Raw genomic sequence first — 18,237 nt, 5'->3', positions numbered from 1 at the left:
TTTCTAACATTCATTATCCCTTCGTATACAGGAACTAATTAGCAGTTGTTATTAGTCAGTGCCTTTGTGCAAAACAACTTGTGGCTGTAACTTAATGGTGCTGTGAAACAACCCTGTAAATTTTTGGAGTGCTGTTATTTAACAGTATTATTTATTGCAGTAATTCTGATATTTACATGTTGTTTCACTTAAGTGTAATTGCTGTTACACCATACTATATGTCTCTAGCAAAGTGGATCGTGTGGATCTTAGTTATGAATGTTATCCACAAAGTGGGTTGCACCTGTAGTAAATTTCATATTGCGTTGAACACTGGAATAATTCTGCATCTTAAAGCTGATTGGTCACCAATGTGGCACCTTTATCTTGTTTTGTTGTTACAGTAAACATTTGGTAAAGTTTCCCTTTGTCACATGTGGATGATACACATACGCGACTTTGCCATTTCATACTTTTGTGTATTCCTCGCGTTTTAAGCTAATGGCTGTGTCATTTCAACACAATTCTGTATTTCAGTGTTCTGTGCAAATTATATTGGCTGACACACAGTAGTATTTTGAAAATATGAGAGTGTAATTTGTCTTTATTTCATGCACTACATACTGGCTACAGATACAAGAAGTAGGAAAACTGCACTGTGCCTTACAGGATAAAGCAGGATTGTGGACTCTGTAGTTATGCTCACATTTGGAGGTGGATTAGAAATGTGTGCTGAAATAGTGGCCTCTATTAGATTAAAACAGTGAATTATTGTGAACAGTGAAGTGAACGGGCTGTTTTAAAGTTACTGAATAAAAGACTTGGGTGGTTGCTTTCTGTGCATGGCTTCTTTAGTGTGTGTTCATGCCAGATTGTGTACTTTCCATTACAGAAACTAAAATTGCAAGTTATATTGTGGAAAGCTGTATTCTGAAAAATGCAAGGGACCACCATGTGACTCTCGTACACAGTCTATATTCCAAGTCAGCAGAATAGGTGGTGGTCAGTCCCATAGAATTTATGATGATTTCAGGTGTAATAATTGCGAGAAGAAATACAGGGTTTTAAATATTGCCCAGCATTTGTACACAAGTGTTTTTATTAGTGTAAAATTCATAATGTTTAAATTTACTTTGGAGCTGCTGTGTTACGTGACAGTTTTGCATGGAAAAATTTTTGCAGGTAGAACCTTTTCTAAACCATTGTTGTATTATTGAATAGGCTTCACTTAGTGTTGAATGTTTCTTGTCCTGATTGTTAAGCTCCTTACCTGAAAATGTTTAAATATTAAATACCAAGTGTTTTTATAATAATTTTTAAAAATTGTAAAGAAGTGGCTAAGGAAGGAATTTCTCAGCTTTTAAACTGGAACATGGTAATAGTTCTTGAAATGTAATTGCCAGCTTTTCCTGCTTCACATTTGCATATTGAGGATTTTTGTTTGCCAGTAACCCTGTTCTACTTGGGCACATTCCTGTTTACATCCAGTTGTGTAAGGCATGCTGTAGTTTTCCTGCTGATTAAGATCCCACTATGTAGATGCAAAAATGCTCTGGTATTAAATGCATAAGGCAGTTAATATGTACAGATGTTAATATTAAAAAATAGGCTTAATTTTGGTGTTTCATTAAATTGTGTAAAAAGTAGACACTACACTGTTGAATGAATTGAAACTCTAATGTGGAATGTTGGTAGAAATTCATTACTTTTAAGATGAATCACCAGAGGGACACACCCAAGGGTTCCTTATGGGCCAGTTGGGGGTGGGGCCATGCAAGACAATGGATCCAAGTGATGAATGGGCGGGAGCTGAGCTCGTGAGGCCAAATTTTTGGTGTACAAAGTGATGATTCTCTTAATAACATCAGCTTAAGGTACTACGTAAGTAACTTTTGGAAAATGTGTAAGCAAAACTTAGGACAACTTGACCCAAAAAATTGGCCTCTGTTTTGAGCTAATCATCAGGCTCTGTTAAAGGTGGGTGGAATTTACTTTGAGTGTATCTAAGTGTGAAATAAAGCATTTGGATTATAAGCTGTTGAAAACTGCAGTGATTTTACAACTTCATTATTCATTTAGCCAGATCACAGTTGTATAGTTGTTCAGCTGAGTTTAGATAGATGGTTTTGAATGAAGCTTATTTCATTCTGGACCATTTCCTGGTAGTTTTTTTGCAGTATACTTGAAATGAGTAGATGTCAGTTTTAAAGAATAAAAGGAACACTTCGTGTAAGTTCCTTGAAGAAACAGACGTCCATTGTAAAACAGTGTGTAGAAGAATTGAGTTGGATACTGCCAGTATACATATATTTTTTCTTAGGGTGTTAGTAGGTACACAGTAAGATAGCACAAATAACCAAATACTTATTTTTTCTCATTTTTATGATTTCTTTTGTTTTTGAATGTCGTCTCATCCTTCAAATCTGTTACATGCAGGTACATAGAAATATTCCGCAGCAGCCTTTCTGAAGTGCGTGCCGCTATTGGCCCAAAAATGCGTCCTTTAGGACCAGGAGGTTTCAACCAGCGTCCAGCTCCTTATGATCGTGGTGATAGATTTGGTGGCATAAATCGCTATAATAATATGGGTAGAGGATCTCGGAGTTTCAAAGGTAATCACTTGTTCTTGTTTAGCTTTTTAGCTGCATGTGTTGGATTTGGCAGTTAAATTAGATAGTGCATTGTCATTTTTAAAATGGTAAAGAACAGAAAATTTTTAAAATTATAGTTATCTAAACAGGATTCAGGTTTTGGTAACACATGCCATTCATTGTTAATGTACATTTATTAATATAAAATATATTCACTTCAAGTCTCTAATGTGTTTATTAGAAACCTTGTTGTATATCTGTGTAAAAACTGCTGAATCTTTCCTAATTAATGTAGGATTGCTGTTTTGTGTGCCTAAATTTCTTCCAATAGATGTAATATATGATTACTACTTCCTTCATAAGTGATTTAGTTACGACTTGTTTGTATTTAATGTATGTCAGTCAGTGATGAAACCATAAATATCTAAAGTGGACTAGACATTTATTGAAACTTCCTGGCAGAAGTAAAGCTGTGAGTACCGGGCGTGAGTCGTGCTTCGGTAGCTCAGTTGGTAGAGCGCTTGCCCGCGAAAGGCAAAGGTCCCGAGTTCGAGTCTCGGTCGGGCACACAGTTTCAATCTCCCAGGAAGTTTCATATCAGCGCACACTCCGCTGCAGAGTGAAAATCTCATTCTGTAAACATTTATTGTTTTGCTCATTCTTTTTTTGTTGTAAATTGTCAAATGTGAAAATTACATTTTCTAGATTTGTTTTGAATTTATTGAATCACTGTTGGGGATTTGTCACATAATTCTGCTTTCAGTCAAATGTGAAAACTTGCAGCATCTTTCATGTTGACAACTTCAATGTTCTTATCATTTATGTGGGAAATCTTGTGGGTATTAGCGCTCTGCATTTCTCACATTTGCTGTAGGTTTTGTGGCATGTATTCACCTTCATAAATTTGACTAGTGGTTTCCACCAGATATTACTTTTTGATCTTGTTCCCAATAGGACAAATTATATTGGGATTGATTGTTGCAGGCATCATAATACATAATTACTTGTTTCATTGTGTAGTTGAACAAGAAAATTACTTCAACATAGTTTTATATTTTATCAAAATGTCTTTTTTTACTTTGAAATGGTCATCAGATTTCAGACCACAAATCAAACCAAATTTTTCGAGTATGAAAAAATAAGATCCAGACATCAGACAAATGTTATTACAGAGTTGCTGATTATTTGTTTTTATTTGTAGATGGAGAATTGTTGTGCAGTCATGCTTGTTTTTGCGTTATAGGTGGTTTTGGTGACTTCGATGATGGTCCAAGTCCATGGGGCATGAATTCATCATGGGGTGGGAGTGGAGGACCTGGAATGAGAGGTAACATGGGTGGTCGTGGTAGCAGTAGCTTCAACATGAGTATGAATTCAGGTGGATTTGGCAACATGGGTATGGGACGCGGAGGACGTTCTGGTGGAGGTGGAAACTGGAATGGTGGTGGAGGTGGTGGTGGCCACTGTATACACATGAGAGGTCTGCCATTCCGTGCAACACAGGCTGATATTGCTGATGTAAGTAATTACTCTTATTGTGTTCTAACTTGTTCTGTTGTAGGCCTGTGTACTGAAATGGCTTTTTTTCTAAAAGTTTTTCAGGCCAGTTGTACCAGTCAATATTAGGCTCCTATACGACAACAGTGGCCGTGCGTCAGGAGAAGCAGATGTTGAATTTGCAACACATGATGAAGCATTAAAAGCAATGTCAAAGGTAAATTTTTGTGCTAAACACTAACTTTCCTAGGTATATTCTTCATAATATGATTTGCAATGTAATTTGATAGTCAAAAACTCATTATTTTGGTTGTTATAATATGAATTATGATGTGTGTCTAGGACAAAGGACACATGCAACATCGTTACATTGAACTGTTCCTGAATTCTTCACCTGGTGGTTCTGGAGGTATGGGAGGAGGCAACTTTGGAATGGGAGGAGGTGGATTTGGAGGTGGCGGATTTGGCGGAGGTGGTGGTGGCGGAGGTGGTGGTGGTGGATTTGGAGGAGGCAGATCAAAGTTTCGTTTTTAAGTACTCTACACTTCTATTACATTGGTTCTCAATAGAGAATTTCTCAAAGTTTCACAAGTTGTGAGAGACTTTTAAGGTCAGACACTACTTTCTGTTATTGCTACTGTTTTGCTGAGTCAGTGTTCTCTTCAGTGCACTTTGAAGTTTAGTCCACTTCAGTTGTGGTTGAATTAGTTTGTGCTGTATAAGTTTAGCTGTAAGCCAGTAAAATTAGTGGTGCAACACTAGTGTTTGTTACTTTGGCACAAAGATAAAGTTTGGTACTACACACAACACAAATTGTTAAATTGTACATTCCATCTGTAAAACAGCCATAAATTGAAGTCTGATAACTGTAATGTCTTCAGTGTACTGAGACTGAATGGTCAGTAGTAGATACTGTGGATCTGTATTAGGGAAACTGACAATTGATGTTTGTGTAGTTAATGTTAATTACTTTACTCATAACACACAGTGAGAAAGTAGATAAACAAGGAATTGGAGGCTGGTAACGATTTACAGTGTATGTGGCATTATTCCTACTATTGTAGCCATTGACATATTCAGTAGATCAGACAGGTTGGGTGAGTATTTCAAACTGGATCATAACTACTTCAGAATTGGCGAAGGCTATGGAAATAAAAGTATAAATAGCAACTTCACATGTACTGAAGATACAATAAAGACTGTTAAAGATTTTTATTTTGTTCATTGACATTTTTATTGCTGTAATATTGAGTAGCAAACATTAAATGTAATTGGCATATTTACACAAAATTGTATTCCTTTCTGGCTTTGTTTCCAATTCTTGGAAACTTTGACTTTAGGCAGGAAGTACCTGATGAATTAAGTTCAAAATAAGTGATCAGTGAATTTTATGCATAATGTCAATGTATGTTCAGTTTAGAGTGGAATGCATGTGACAGTATACTGTGAACTAAATTCTGGTACTCATTAGCAAAATTATTGGTACACTTGTAGAAAATAACACAGTTTGTGATAAAATCATAATTAGCTAGCTTTAGTAAAATTAGGAGCTTAAGTATCATTTAGGTTATATGTTTTAGTGAAAGTGAAGAAAGGCTTTTAAAACAAGCACTTTTAATAAGACATATGCTTTACTTGTTTCAAAGCATTGAGAATTCGTAATTAGTTTGTTACTTGAAGAAACCTCTCAGATAATTATTCAGGCCAGGAAAAAATTATCGAAGTCTAATGTTTATTGATTGAACGAATGAACAAACTTGTACAACAGTTTCATTTGAATAAAATAAATTTTGTATTTTTTTTAGCTCTCAGTTTAATGTATTTTCTTATCAGAATTGTTCTTCATTGCCTAAAAGTACATACGCATTTGGATCCATAGAAAGTACAAGGTATCTGTGATGCAGTAGTCTTACTGGTCTTTGGTGTGAATTCAGTGATGTTATGCTTTGAAATGTTAGCACAATATTTTTTACAAATACAAATTTGCATGTCATTTTTGGCTAGGAGACAGCAAGGGATATGTTCCTGTGTAAACCCACTTTATATGCAGAAGAGTCTGGTTACTGGCACAACTAAAAATTATACTGCCACACGACTTACAACACTTTTCACTGCAAGTTAGGTGCAGGGACTTGATTTATATAGTTACTGTATGTAGACTTTCCTGTAGTGGTCAAAGGAAAACAGGTTTTCTCTGGTAATGTCTTTATGATGGGTGTAAATGTTTTCACAATGCTGTTACTTTCTAATTTCCACTGCTTTGTTTCCCAATTTTTCTGGTGGCTATACACATTCATAATCAAATGTCTCCAGACAATTTTGTTCATAGAAAGTTACTGTCCTTCCAATCTGTGCTTTTAGAAATTCCACTTGGGTTAATCAAAGCTATACAAAAGGTGGCCTAAAACTTTCTAATTAAACTATGAATTTATTACCCATGTGCTTAGAACTGTCATGATTAAATAAGTGGTGCCTCTTGGGGGTATTTCTGAAGTTGTCACTTAGCAAATCAGAGAATAATTTGTAACACACTTGTCTAGAGCAAGGATTCCCAAATTTTTCCTTTGGCGGAGCACTTTGAGAATCCTGTTAATTTGTTGGAGCATCTTGTTCATTTTGAAGATTAATAAAAATTTTAAAAAGATAACTTTATTCACTGTTTGCTTCAGTTTTAAATCATAACTAATAACTCAAAAATCACAATAAGTTTAAGAAATTGAAGGAAATTATGCCACGCTAGTTTTTTGTCGAGCGCTTACTGTGGAACACACTTTAGAGAAACCCTGGATTAGAGCACAAACTCTTCAAAGTTCGCTTCAAAAATATACATGTCCACAAAAATATTTTCCCCAGTTTACACAATTTCTAGTTTCATTATTTCTCTCAAAAATCTAGTGTTTCAAGTGTTATAGGCACTCACTTCTCACCAAAAGAAGTAAAATAAATCAAACTTTGGTGATGTTGACAGTATTGTTCTGTGGACGGTTGTGATGAGTAGAAAGCTGCTAAAGTCATCTTCTTTACGCCACACTGTAATTGTGTGTAAAAAAAATATTTAACAGAACTTATGCGGTATATGATGTACTTACCTTTTTATTGTTAGGCATTTCCTTGCACAACCTGGCACAATTTACTATCTGCTCTGAATGTCCAGGCATTGAGGGTGTTTGTCCTGTTACCAAGTAACACACTGCCATAGTGGTGTGTATGTAGGTGGGTGATAGGTTGATTGTGCAGTGGCAGCAAGTAGTGTAGTCAGTAGTGTTGTCACTGTCCAATGTGCTTCAGGGACCAGGTAGAACATTTGATTTCCATGTTAGTTTAGGTATGTTGCGGAGACTCCCCTCCTAAAGTATCCATTATGGAAAACTACTAGTTGTGAAGTGATAGTGGTAGTTTTTAGCATATAAATGCTTTTTAAGGAGTCAGAAACATAAATAGTGGATCAGTGGAGCCCTCGTACATTGCCAGTTATCAGGATATTCAACAACAGGAGTATGAAGTGTGGGATTGATGTTTCACTGATGTGCTGAAAGGGCTCACAGGCATCATGCAAGCACCTGCGCACACTAGTATAGTAACAGTATGCAAATTTCTTGTAGAAGCCAAGCCTACTGCTTCTTATTGTCATTGTTGAAGAATTTTCTTTATCTATCTTCAAAGATCATCTCTTAAATTCATGGCATATTATGTTTCGTGTTTATGGATTTTTTGCAGGAACCTTCTTACAAAATATTGAACCAATTTTGTGAGTATTGATCAAACACATCCATAATGCAGTACATCTGTCATTTTGTCTGATTTTCCTAATTGAACCATCTGTGTGAATAGTTTACTGTTGGTTACACTGTAAAATACTTCAGTCATATTAATCAGCAGTACATGCAAGTTCCTGCCTGAAGTGATAGAATATAATGGATTGCTGCTCATAGGCTTAAAAATACCTGTTCAGACAAAGTTGCAGTTACGACCAGAGCAGTGACAACGAAACAAACTAATGCTTCTCAGTGCATGTGGTTATAGTGGTAGAGCAGGCAGGGTGGTGTGGAGGGGAGTGGATTTAACATGTTTATTTCTGATTGGCGATCAGTGTTAGTGACTGCAGCTGTGTTCAGGTGTTGCTGGTAGCAGTCAGTACAGTTGCTGGCGCTTGTTTCCTTTGTTTTACTGTTGGGAAAATGGCATCAGCAGGAGCCTTGAAAGCATTAGTTTTACATGATGTCCTTTATGGAACTAGTGAAACAGGTATCATAATTGATTCATTGTGGACAAGTTGTCTGCGTTGGCAGGAGTATTACAAACAAGTACAGAATACATTTCTGTAATCTATTTCTTTTACTGTCTTAAAATGATCAGCAATAAAGTTGAAGAGCACAGCTGACACACATGTGAAAATTGTTTTATTACATGAAAATAGTTTTGGAAACTGTCTCATTTGGACAACTTTATTTGAAGATTTCATCTTGTCTGTAAAGTGCCTTGTATAGAACAATTGATTTCTATTTGCTGCTCAACAACACTCGGGGATCCTTCATCAATGACTGTTGTGGAGAACGTGTACATTTTACAATAACATCAGCAAATTCTGGTGAAGTTTCTATTGACTTCCAAAATTTGCTCCACTTTGCATTCGTTACTCCAAAAGAACATTCAGTTAATCGTTGTGGTCTGGAAAAGCTTGTATTGAAATATTCTTTCCCTGGATCTAAAACCCATAGACTTTAGAGTTGATAAAATGCCTCAACAATGGATAAGCCTCATCTCACAGAAGGCAGAGACCTGATGTCTTTGGTAGTGGAGTCAGGTGGTATATTGACGTCCCCTTGTTGCATCAAGCAAAATACACTAGAAGAATGTCGAGCAAAATACACTAGAAGAATGAAATCTACCACCTTCTCTTCCCTTTCCATACCACCCCAAACTGATTCTAATGAATTTCCTGGGAGGACCTGTAACTGCATGTAAGGTGGTGAGGTAAGATTTTATAGTTGTAAACATTGTACCAGAAGGTGTTTTAGACTAATATATTTGTCAACATCATGGACTGCACTTGGGATTTCTAAATGTTGAATAAATCACTTACAGTATTTAGAAAATTTTCAGAATGCACTTGTGTTGTGACTGGAGGCAATGCCACAACACTGGTAGTTGACTCCGCAATTCTGACAATGGTTATGAATCCTATTGTGAATGCCTGAGCCATGTCTCAAAAACTACTTACAGGAACCTGTAACAATTTTTATTTCACGAGCAGTTGACCTTAAATTACATTATTCCTTAAAATAATAATTGTACTTGTATATTGCAGTAGATATGGAAGTTCCATACAGTAAGACGGTGGCAACCTTCTCTCCTCTGTGTGCTATCATTTGCCAAAATTTTGTTTCAATATCTCAAACCATTTGAGATACAAGGGGATTATGAATATTTCATTCTCGCTTTTGTCTAGGCATGCGAGTGGATTGGTATGCGCTATAAATGATCCATTTTCTATAGAATGGGCTTGGTTATAGATTGTATCCCAAATCAAAGAATAGTTAAATATGTTAGCTATATTTAGGATGCAACAACATATGATTTAACTTTCACCACACACATTCATAGCAACATTTATTTTTCATTGCAGATTATTAGATTTTCTTGCAGTAGCTTCCTTAATTTTGAAATATCGGAGTGACAGTGATTAACGAAATCATAAGCAGTTTGTCAGGAAGCTGACGAATACAGCTATGACGTGAGAATAATTTTTTTTACTGGGTCGTTTCTTAAAAATCATTTGAGAAAGATTATCGGGCAACTTGTGCATTTTCTGTTTACGCAGTGAAGTGAGCGTGCTTGCCTGTCTGCTGCTGCACTGCTCCCTGGCCCCACTGCATCTGGGTGCAAAGCAGTACTTCGGCAGTGGCCCCAATGTGGAGCTCTGCCCTGCTCTGTTGCACCACTCCACTATCATCTGAGACCAAGAAAACGTGGGTGAATTGGTTTCATAAAATGGAGTAAAGTGACTTTAAACCTTCTATTGTTCACTCAGTGCAAAAAATCCATTAGCTTGCTTTGACACCAAATATTTGGAATAGCGCATAATTTGAAATATGTAGATCCAAATAACTAAGAAATAAATGGGATAAGATTTTGCAAATTTTGCAATTGTACTGTTTTTACTGACTGTTCCATACTGTTCTGACTGACAGTTCCATATCTGTGTACCCTGACATCTAGCAAAAAAATAAGGAAAATATTGTTACAGAAATAGTTTCATGTAAAAAATAGCTCCTCACATGTCTGACTTTATAAAGAATGCTGTACTAAATTATGTTTGTCATGTTCTGTGCTATTAATACATTGAGTGTTGCATGATGTTTGACCACCAGCCAGGCACATCACATTAGGTATGATTCTCTGCTTTGGCAGCCATATGGCAGTCAGTGTGTACGAGAAAGTTGCGCAGCATACTCAAAATAAGCTGTAATTACACAATGCCTATCATCGTTTTGTTGTTTCAGAGAATGTTGTTTTTTTGGGGGGAGGGGGGGGGGGGTGTGAAGTGATACCTGAATAGATATTTTACTGGAGATAGAGGGTTTGAGAGTTGTCTGTGTGTAGTTTGTAGGCCTTTGACATAGTGCATATTTTCATATTAAGGTTCTTGCACTCTAAATTTATCAACCAGTAACAAAACTTCCTCAAAAAGATAAAATGTAATAGACAGGGAAGAGTGGAAAATAAGAACAGATGGCTAGAGGGTCTAAAACTGTGGTATTGTCATAACCAGGTAGAAACTGCATACGTGAGCACACACTGGCTATATGTTGAGATATTGTGTTGCAAGATTCTGTTTGAAGGAAATTTACTGTAGGAGTTGTCAGTGAGATGGAATATAAGTTTTTCGTGTTGTAAAACACTGTGTGGCCTGGGAAACACTTATAAACTACCACCTGTTTGCTACTTAAATGGAAAGTACAGGACGAAATACCAACAGTGTAGGAAAAGGCAGATTGCTTCTTACCGTAAAGAAGACATGTCAATTTGCAGACAGGCACAATTGTCTGCAACTTGAGGTCATCCTTACAGTAAGTAGCAATTCCTACATTGCTGTTTTCTATTTAATACTTTCACTTTACACATTTACTGCACCTAAACTGACAATCAAGAACAATGCAGTACTGCTCTTTGGCATTCCCACTCTAAGTTTCAGGGTGCAGGGAACATAGAAATGTTCCCTATTACCTAAGTAACACTGGACCTAAATTATAGTCCACAAATGCCAGTACTACATTCAGAAGTCTACGTGCTGCGGATCCAGTCATATGCACTTACCCAAGGAAACAATTAATTAGGAGCTAGTCACCACACGGGGCTGCATAAGATGGCAGGGGTATGTTTTAGCAACACACTGTTGGGTTGTTGACATATTAGTTATGTTGACACAGTGGAAGCTGATTGTGAGCAAAGAGCGAACATTAAGTTCTGTGTTAAACTCGGAGAAAACCCTTGGTGAAACGAGAACAATAATTAAACAAGTATATGCAGGCGAGGCACTCCCAAGAAGTCGTTATTTGAAGTGGCACAGAAGGTTTCATGAAGGCAGAGATTCAGTGCAAGATGATTCCAGAATTGATCACCTGTCTGTAACAAATATTGATGCAAATGTGGAATGTGTAATTTATTGCGAGAAGACCATATCTGCAATATCGGAACAACTTCATTTGAATCGTGATGTGTGTAATAAGATTTAATGTGAAGGTTTACTGAAACTTACTGCAGAACTTGGCCCTCACACACTAACAGAGGAACAGGAGGAGGAAAGACGAATTTCTGTTGTACTGGATGGAGCTAGACGTGATCTCACATTTGTCAAAGATTATTACTGGGGATGAAAGTTGGTGCTACCATTATGACTCACATGATGTGCTGAATGGTGGAGTCCTGAAGCGCCAACTTCGAAAAAAGTCAAACAACCACCTTAAAGAACAAAGACAATGTCTGAACACATTAGTTGATCATAAAGAATTAGTTTACCATGAGCATTTTCCTCCATGTCAATGAACCAAACTGTGTATATCTAACTCTTGAAACTGTTCTTTTTTTTGCAGGAACTGGGCACAGTTTTTTGTTCAAGGGACCTACGACAGATTATAATTAGAAAAGGGGCCAAACTCAGCTGCAAATTCAGTATAGAATCTGACTGGGATTCGATGAGGCCGTGGAGCATTTTTCAGTTTTACAGATTTCAGTTGTTTCTCAACACCACTGACACTAATAACTTGTTTCATTCATCTTTTCAGTGGTACATGGATTAAATTGGGGGCAATTCTCCTTGGTTTTCCTTTGTAAAGGAGCATTTGAAATCCTTTATAGAGGCCCAATCCAAATATTCTGCCATTGTGTTTGCCTGTACCAAATTCCTCCCGTACCTTTACGGTAGGTCTTTCCCCTTAATTACTGACCATAAGCCCCTCGTGGCCTTATTTTCTCCGTCAGCCCAGTTACCCACGAAGACTTCCCACCACCTGCTGCAGTGGGCCCTACTCCTTTCACATTTTAGGTACACCATCCATTTCTGACCCATCTCCCAGCGTGCCAACGGCGATGCCTTGTCTCGGCTCCCCTCTAGCCAGGATTCGGTATTTGATTTGTCAGATCTCCTAATTTTTTAGGTCGATGACGACATACAGGATGTGTTAGCTGCATTCCCAGTCACATCTGAGAAGGTGGCCACAGTGACGACCGCCGATCCGCTCCTCCAGCTGGTGCACCGCTATGTTCTCTGTAGCTGGCCGACACTTCCTCCGCCTTGCGCCCAGGCTGACCGATTCTTCTTCTCCATCTGCCGTCAACTGGTGGCTGTCAATGGGGTGCTCCTCCGTGCTGAAAATGACGCCACTCCACGAGTCATCATACCAATGTCCCTGCGGTCAAGGATTATCCACATCTTACATCAAGGTCACTGGGGTATTGCCCGGACGAAAACCCTCACACGTTGCCATGTCTTTCGGGCAGGCATGACAGTGGACGTGGAGTGCATGGTTCGGTGTTGTCAGCCGTGTACCCAGGTCCTTCCCACTCTGTGCCGGTCCTTCCAGTCCTGGCCAGCTGCTTCCCTCACATGGGAAAGCATCCATGTGGATTTTGTGGGACCCTTCCTTGGCGCTTACTGGTTACTCGTCACAGATGCCTAATCCCACTTCCCTTTCATTATCTGGTGCTCCTCTATCACCACAGAGAATACCATCATGGCCCTGTCAAAAATATTTTCCATTGAAGGCCTCCCTGACACCTTGGTACCCAACAGTCTGCAATTTTGGAGTCTCGAGTTCGCCAATTCTGTCACGATAATGGTATCCACCATGTCTTTTCCCAATCCTTTCCATCCCTAATCCAATGGAGAGGCAGAGTGCCTTGTTCGCACTTTTAAAACTCAGATGAAGTAGTACGCAGAAGACCGTTCTCCGTAAGAAGTTCTTACGTTATTTCTCAGTACCTACAGGGCCATGCCGGTGGGTGACGAGAGTCCAGCCGAACTGCTCTATGGTTGCCAGCCTCAGACCCTATTCCATCCCCTCCTGCCACAGGCCTTCCCGATATTCATCCGGCTCCAAGGTGTGGAGTTTGAGGCCCCAGCCCAGCTGGCTTATGGGGATCATTATCCAGCCCCGTGGTCAACAACTGTTCGACGTATGCCTGGACGACGAGGTGGTTTTGTGTCACCACAACCAACTGCATCCTTGTTTCCTCGAGCAGCCCCAGCCCCAAATGCTGGCACCCTCCCCTCCCCCCCCCCCCCCCCCCCCCCACCTCCTGCCGGTCCTTACCTTGGGGCTATGTTGATGCCCTCTCCTCACAAGGGAACCTCCCCATCGCACCCCCCTCAGATTTAGTTATAAGTTGGCATAGTGGATAGGCCTTGAAAAACAGAACACAGATCACGTGAGAAAACAGGAAGAAGTTATGTGGAGCTATGAAAAAAATAAGCAACATATACAAACTGAGTAGTCCATGCGCAAGATATGCAACATCAAGGACAGTATGAGCCAAGGAGCGTCGTGGTCCCGTGGTTAGCGTGAGCGCCTGCGGAACGAGAAGTCGTCTTCCCTCGAGTGAAAATTTTAATTTTTTATTTTCAGACAATTATTATCTGTCCGTCCGTCATGTTTTCATCAGTTTTTTGGGAGTGATTATCACATCCACAAGAAAACCTAAATCGGGCAAGGTAGAAGAATCTTTTTACCCATTCGCCAAGTGTAAAAGTTAGGTGGGTCAACAACATATTCCTGTCATGTGATGCACATGCCGTCACCAGTGTCGTATAGAATATATCAGACGTGTTTTCCTGTGGAGGAATCGGTTGACCTATGGCCTTGCGATCAAATGTTTTCAGTTCCCATTGGAGAGGCACGTCCTTTCGTCTACTAATCGCACGGTTTTGCGGTGCGGTCGCAAAACACAGACGCTAAACTTATTACAGTGAATAGAGACGTCAATGAACGACAGACAGATCATAGCTTTGCGAAGATAAAAGAAGTAAACTTTTCACTCGAGGGATGACTTGAACCAAGAACCTCTAGTTCCGCAGTCGCTCACGCTAACCACGGTACCACGGCGCTCCTTAGCTCATACTGTCCTTGATGTTGCATATCTTGCGCATGGACTACTCAGTTTGTATATTTTGCTTATTTTTTTCATAGTCCCACACAACTTCTTCCTGTTTTCTTGATTGATCTGTGTTCCGTTTTTCAAGGCCTATCCACTATGCCAACTTATAACTAAATCTGAGGGGGGTGCGATGGGGAGGTTCCCTTGTCAGTTGGTGGGTAATCTTCCCGGAGATAGCCACCGGATGCCGGCTGCTCGTCCCACGCCGCTGCATACTCCAGACCCGGTACAACTCCAACACCTTCCCCTGAACCCGCTTCCCAGCCCCTCGGCACCGCCTCGGTTGGACGATGCGGACGTCCCCATGCCGCTTGCCCAGCCCAATGTCGCCTCGCACCTGCCACCGCTGCAGTGTTCCAACCGCCTCGCCCAGAAAGCGGCACCCTACTCTCTGGAGGCCGGGTTCCACCACCTCCTTCAGGAGGACTTAGCTGCAGATCAGCCTATATTGGTACTCTCTCCCCGCCGTCACCCGTGCCGCACCAGCTTTTCCAAGGGGGGAGGCATGTTATACCGGAGCCAAGGTAGCCCCCGAGGGCCGGCAACCCATATAACACCACAGAGGATGAGGTTGTCTATGCCCAAGCTGTACCCAAAAGCACCATGGCAAACACTGGCTATTTACATACAAGATAGTGGAAACAGACATGCTGAGCACTACTTCCTGCAGGGGGAGCTCGAGCCATGGCCTGCAGGAAGTATCACTATGCCAAAACATGATTGGATGGAGACAGCTATTTAGGGGGTAGAACTAGGCCCCAAGTTCAGTTCATCCTGGATGCCGACCTCGTGTACTGCGACCGTCGAAGATTACGTCTTCGTCTCGGAATTGGACTGTTACTAGTGTGTGTGTGTGTGTGTGTGTGTGTGTGTGTGGTGTGTGTGGTGTGTGTGTGTGTGTGTGTGTGTTGCCACAAACCTTTGTGGAAAATTAGAAGTGAACATTTGTTTGCCTCAATTAGGAGACTTTTTTCGTTATTGTTACCTTTCGTTTGTACGTTCAGTCATCAACCTTGTGAACTTACACAATAAAAGTTGTTTGTGAAAAATTGCGAATTGTCAGTCACGACAGTATCAGAACATCTAAAAATTGCAGCCTTGGTTCTTTCTGTCTCAGTGGTGAATGGGATGTGGGGTACAAGCTGTTCATGTGTTCAAGAAAGTGCTCAAGAGCTTTTATGCTGTATGCCCGGACAATAGATGTGACGTCAACATTGCAATATCATGAAGATTGACAATGGGAAGCCAAATTTAATGGCTACTTCTCAAAATGTTCCATAAAAAATTGTCCACTGGTGGAAACAACAGAGAACCCACAGCTATTCTGTTCATCATTTCATAAAATTTACTGCCATACAAGAAGTAGGAGATTGTCATAATATGTTGGAATTACTTTTATAATTTCAGGAGGAAAATGTTCTGCCAACAGCTTCAATGTGTCACCCACAGGAACTTTTGTAAATAGTGACACCACATCCAGGCCGACTAAAATATCGGTTGGGCCAACTCTAACCTGTTTAATTTTCCCAATGAACACTAGTGTTTTTGATGTGATGTTTGCAGCGGCCAACTATCAGTCATCAGCTATTTGGTTAGCCTGTAGGTCAGAGAGCCAATAGCTGAAGTAATTGATCTCAATGGAATACCTTTCTTGTGGACCTTACGTAATTTGTACAGCCAGGGAGATACAAGAGCTCAAGCTTTTAATATTTTTCAAGACGTCCTATGGCAGACTTGAATTCTTCAGGAGTTCCACCGTTTTTCTGTTGTATGACGAAGTTGGGTCCAATTTAGGAATTTGTACGAGCTGTTTGCCAACAGTTATGCCACTTTTCTGTGATATTCAGTAGTATTAAGAACAACTGTGGCATCTCATCTGGAAGTATCACAAGATCTTCACCATTTTGCAATGCACGGAGGCCCCCCCCCCTCTCTCTCTCTCTCTCTCTCTCTCTCTCTCTCTCTCTCTCTCTCTCTCTCTCTCCTCTACTGATGTTACATTTGGGTGGCTCGGCTGAGGCTAAAATATGAGTGGTGGGAGTCTTACCTTGTCGGTGGTGTCTTGAGAGGGATGCCGCACCATGTGTTCCATTCCCCTAATGAGATCACGATAGGTACAGCAGGAGCAAAATTCAATCCTTAATTAAGATCCGAAATGATTTCTTTGTTCAGGTTCTTGCCCGACAGGTTGAGGACATCATGTACCATTCTATGAGGTGACACCGATTTTTGCAAGTTGCTCCAATCTTATTGTTTGTTTAGCCGTTGTAGTGCTACAGTTAGCTCTTTGATGGGCTGCAATGAGATATCAACCCATTCCCAGTTGAGATATCAGAGAACTGCAGATAAAAAGAGATGGCAATTACATAAACAGCTTGCTTTGGCATCCAGTTTGTACCTTGTATGTTGTATCCTTTCTTTAATGATAGCTATGCTGGTCTTCTGTAAGCAAAGAGGCTGTAGAAATAAGAATGTGTGTGAAGAACTTCAACTGTTTTTCCTAGCAGAGCGTGGAAGCGAGCTATCAATGCAGAGAAGAGGCAGAGTGCTTGTCACAATGTTTACACCACTAAGGGAGTGGTGGTGGTGGTGGTGGTGGTGGTGGTGATGGTGACACCATCTGCACCAGCGTTACATAATTACTGACCAATCACAAGCTCTTTGTGGACTATAAAAGGCTACCACAGCAGCAGTTTAGGCATTTGCTGCTGACAAAGATGATGGAGGTAATCTTAAGCTTGAGGTTTTACCCTGAGCTGATGCAGCAAGAAGTCTGAAAATATTTATACAAATCACTGTTATTTAAATATGTCGATACATGGGACTCCTATTCCAATACCTTATTCCTTTGAAAAATAACTTTCCGTGTCAATAGCATGGTATTTAAGCTACGTTCGAAAATGGAGTTAACTCTTAACTACTATCGACTGTCTCTCAGACCGCTACTAATTTTTGTCTCGAGATATTTCTCACACTCCTGCAAAGCCAAATGGACTCTTCCATGTACCTTCCTATTAGCTGTCAAGCTACACGTGCCAGCAGTCTTACATTGTTGCTGCTCTTTGTTTCGTAATTATTAGCCTTGAGAGGTCTCACAGACGTACCGTAGTGTGTGCGTGCCGCGTTTTTATTGCATGCTACTGTTTCTCCATGGCGGGGAAAGCTGGGCCTTATGTGCAATGTGTTTTATGTGAGACAGATGTCTTCACTTGCAAGATGAGCCCCAAACACCGAAAGAAGAATTCGAAAAATGTGCACCTTTTGCCCTCCACGTCTGAAGAGGAAAACAAGGTATCCGTGTCAACAGCGTGGTGTTCCGATTTGTTTGGAGTGTTCCAGGAAGGTCTGCGTGAAGTGTTTGCAGGTGGAAATTGACTAAAGTATGATTCAGTGGCACATCAGAACAAGTATTTAGTTTTTACTTGTAATTTTAGAAGTAAAATGGTGGCAAAGTTTCTCCATTCATAAACTTATGGACTGAAATACTTGCTCTACATTGCAAAGTGAGTCGTAAACT

General features: G+C 40.0%; 1 protein-coding gene and 1 non-coding gene across 3 annotated transcripts in view; both read left to right on the top strand.

Annotated features, from left to right (window-relative positions):
* LOC124616076 (heterogeneous nuclear ribonucleoprotein H-like) overlaps positions 1-5,878 on the top strand; it is a 33,619-nt gene extending 27,741 nt beyond the window's left edge. For both annotated transcript variants that reach the window (XM_047144326.1, XM_047144333.1), the window contains exons 6-9: positions 2,416-2,591; positions 3,814-4,088; positions 4,165-4,284; positions 4,410-5,878. In XM_047144326.1, coding sequence (XP_047000282.1) covers positions 2,416-2,591; positions 3,814-4,088; positions 4,165-4,284; positions 4,410-4,601 — 763 coding nt within the window. In that variant the 3' untranslated portion in view covers positions 4,602-5,878. The remainder of the gene's footprint in view (positions 1-2,415; positions 2,592-3,813; positions 4,089-4,164; positions 4,285-4,409) is intronic.
* Positions 3,064-3,138, top strand: Trnas-cga. The gene has a single exon. It is a non-coding gene; the product is annotated as a tRNA-Ser (tRNA).
* Positions 5,879-18,237: the final 12,359 nt, after the last annotated feature.

The sequence above is a fragment of the Schistocerca americana genome, chromosome 1 (genome assembly GCF_021461395.2).
Source record: "Schistocerca americana isolate TAMUIC-IGC-003095 chromosome 1, iqSchAmer2.1, whole genome shotgun sequence".
Taxonomy (NCBI): Eukaryota; Metazoa; Arthropoda; class Insecta; order Orthoptera; family Acrididae; genus Schistocerca; species Schistocerca americana.
This window is presented reverse-complemented; position numbering and strand designations above follow the sequence as displayed.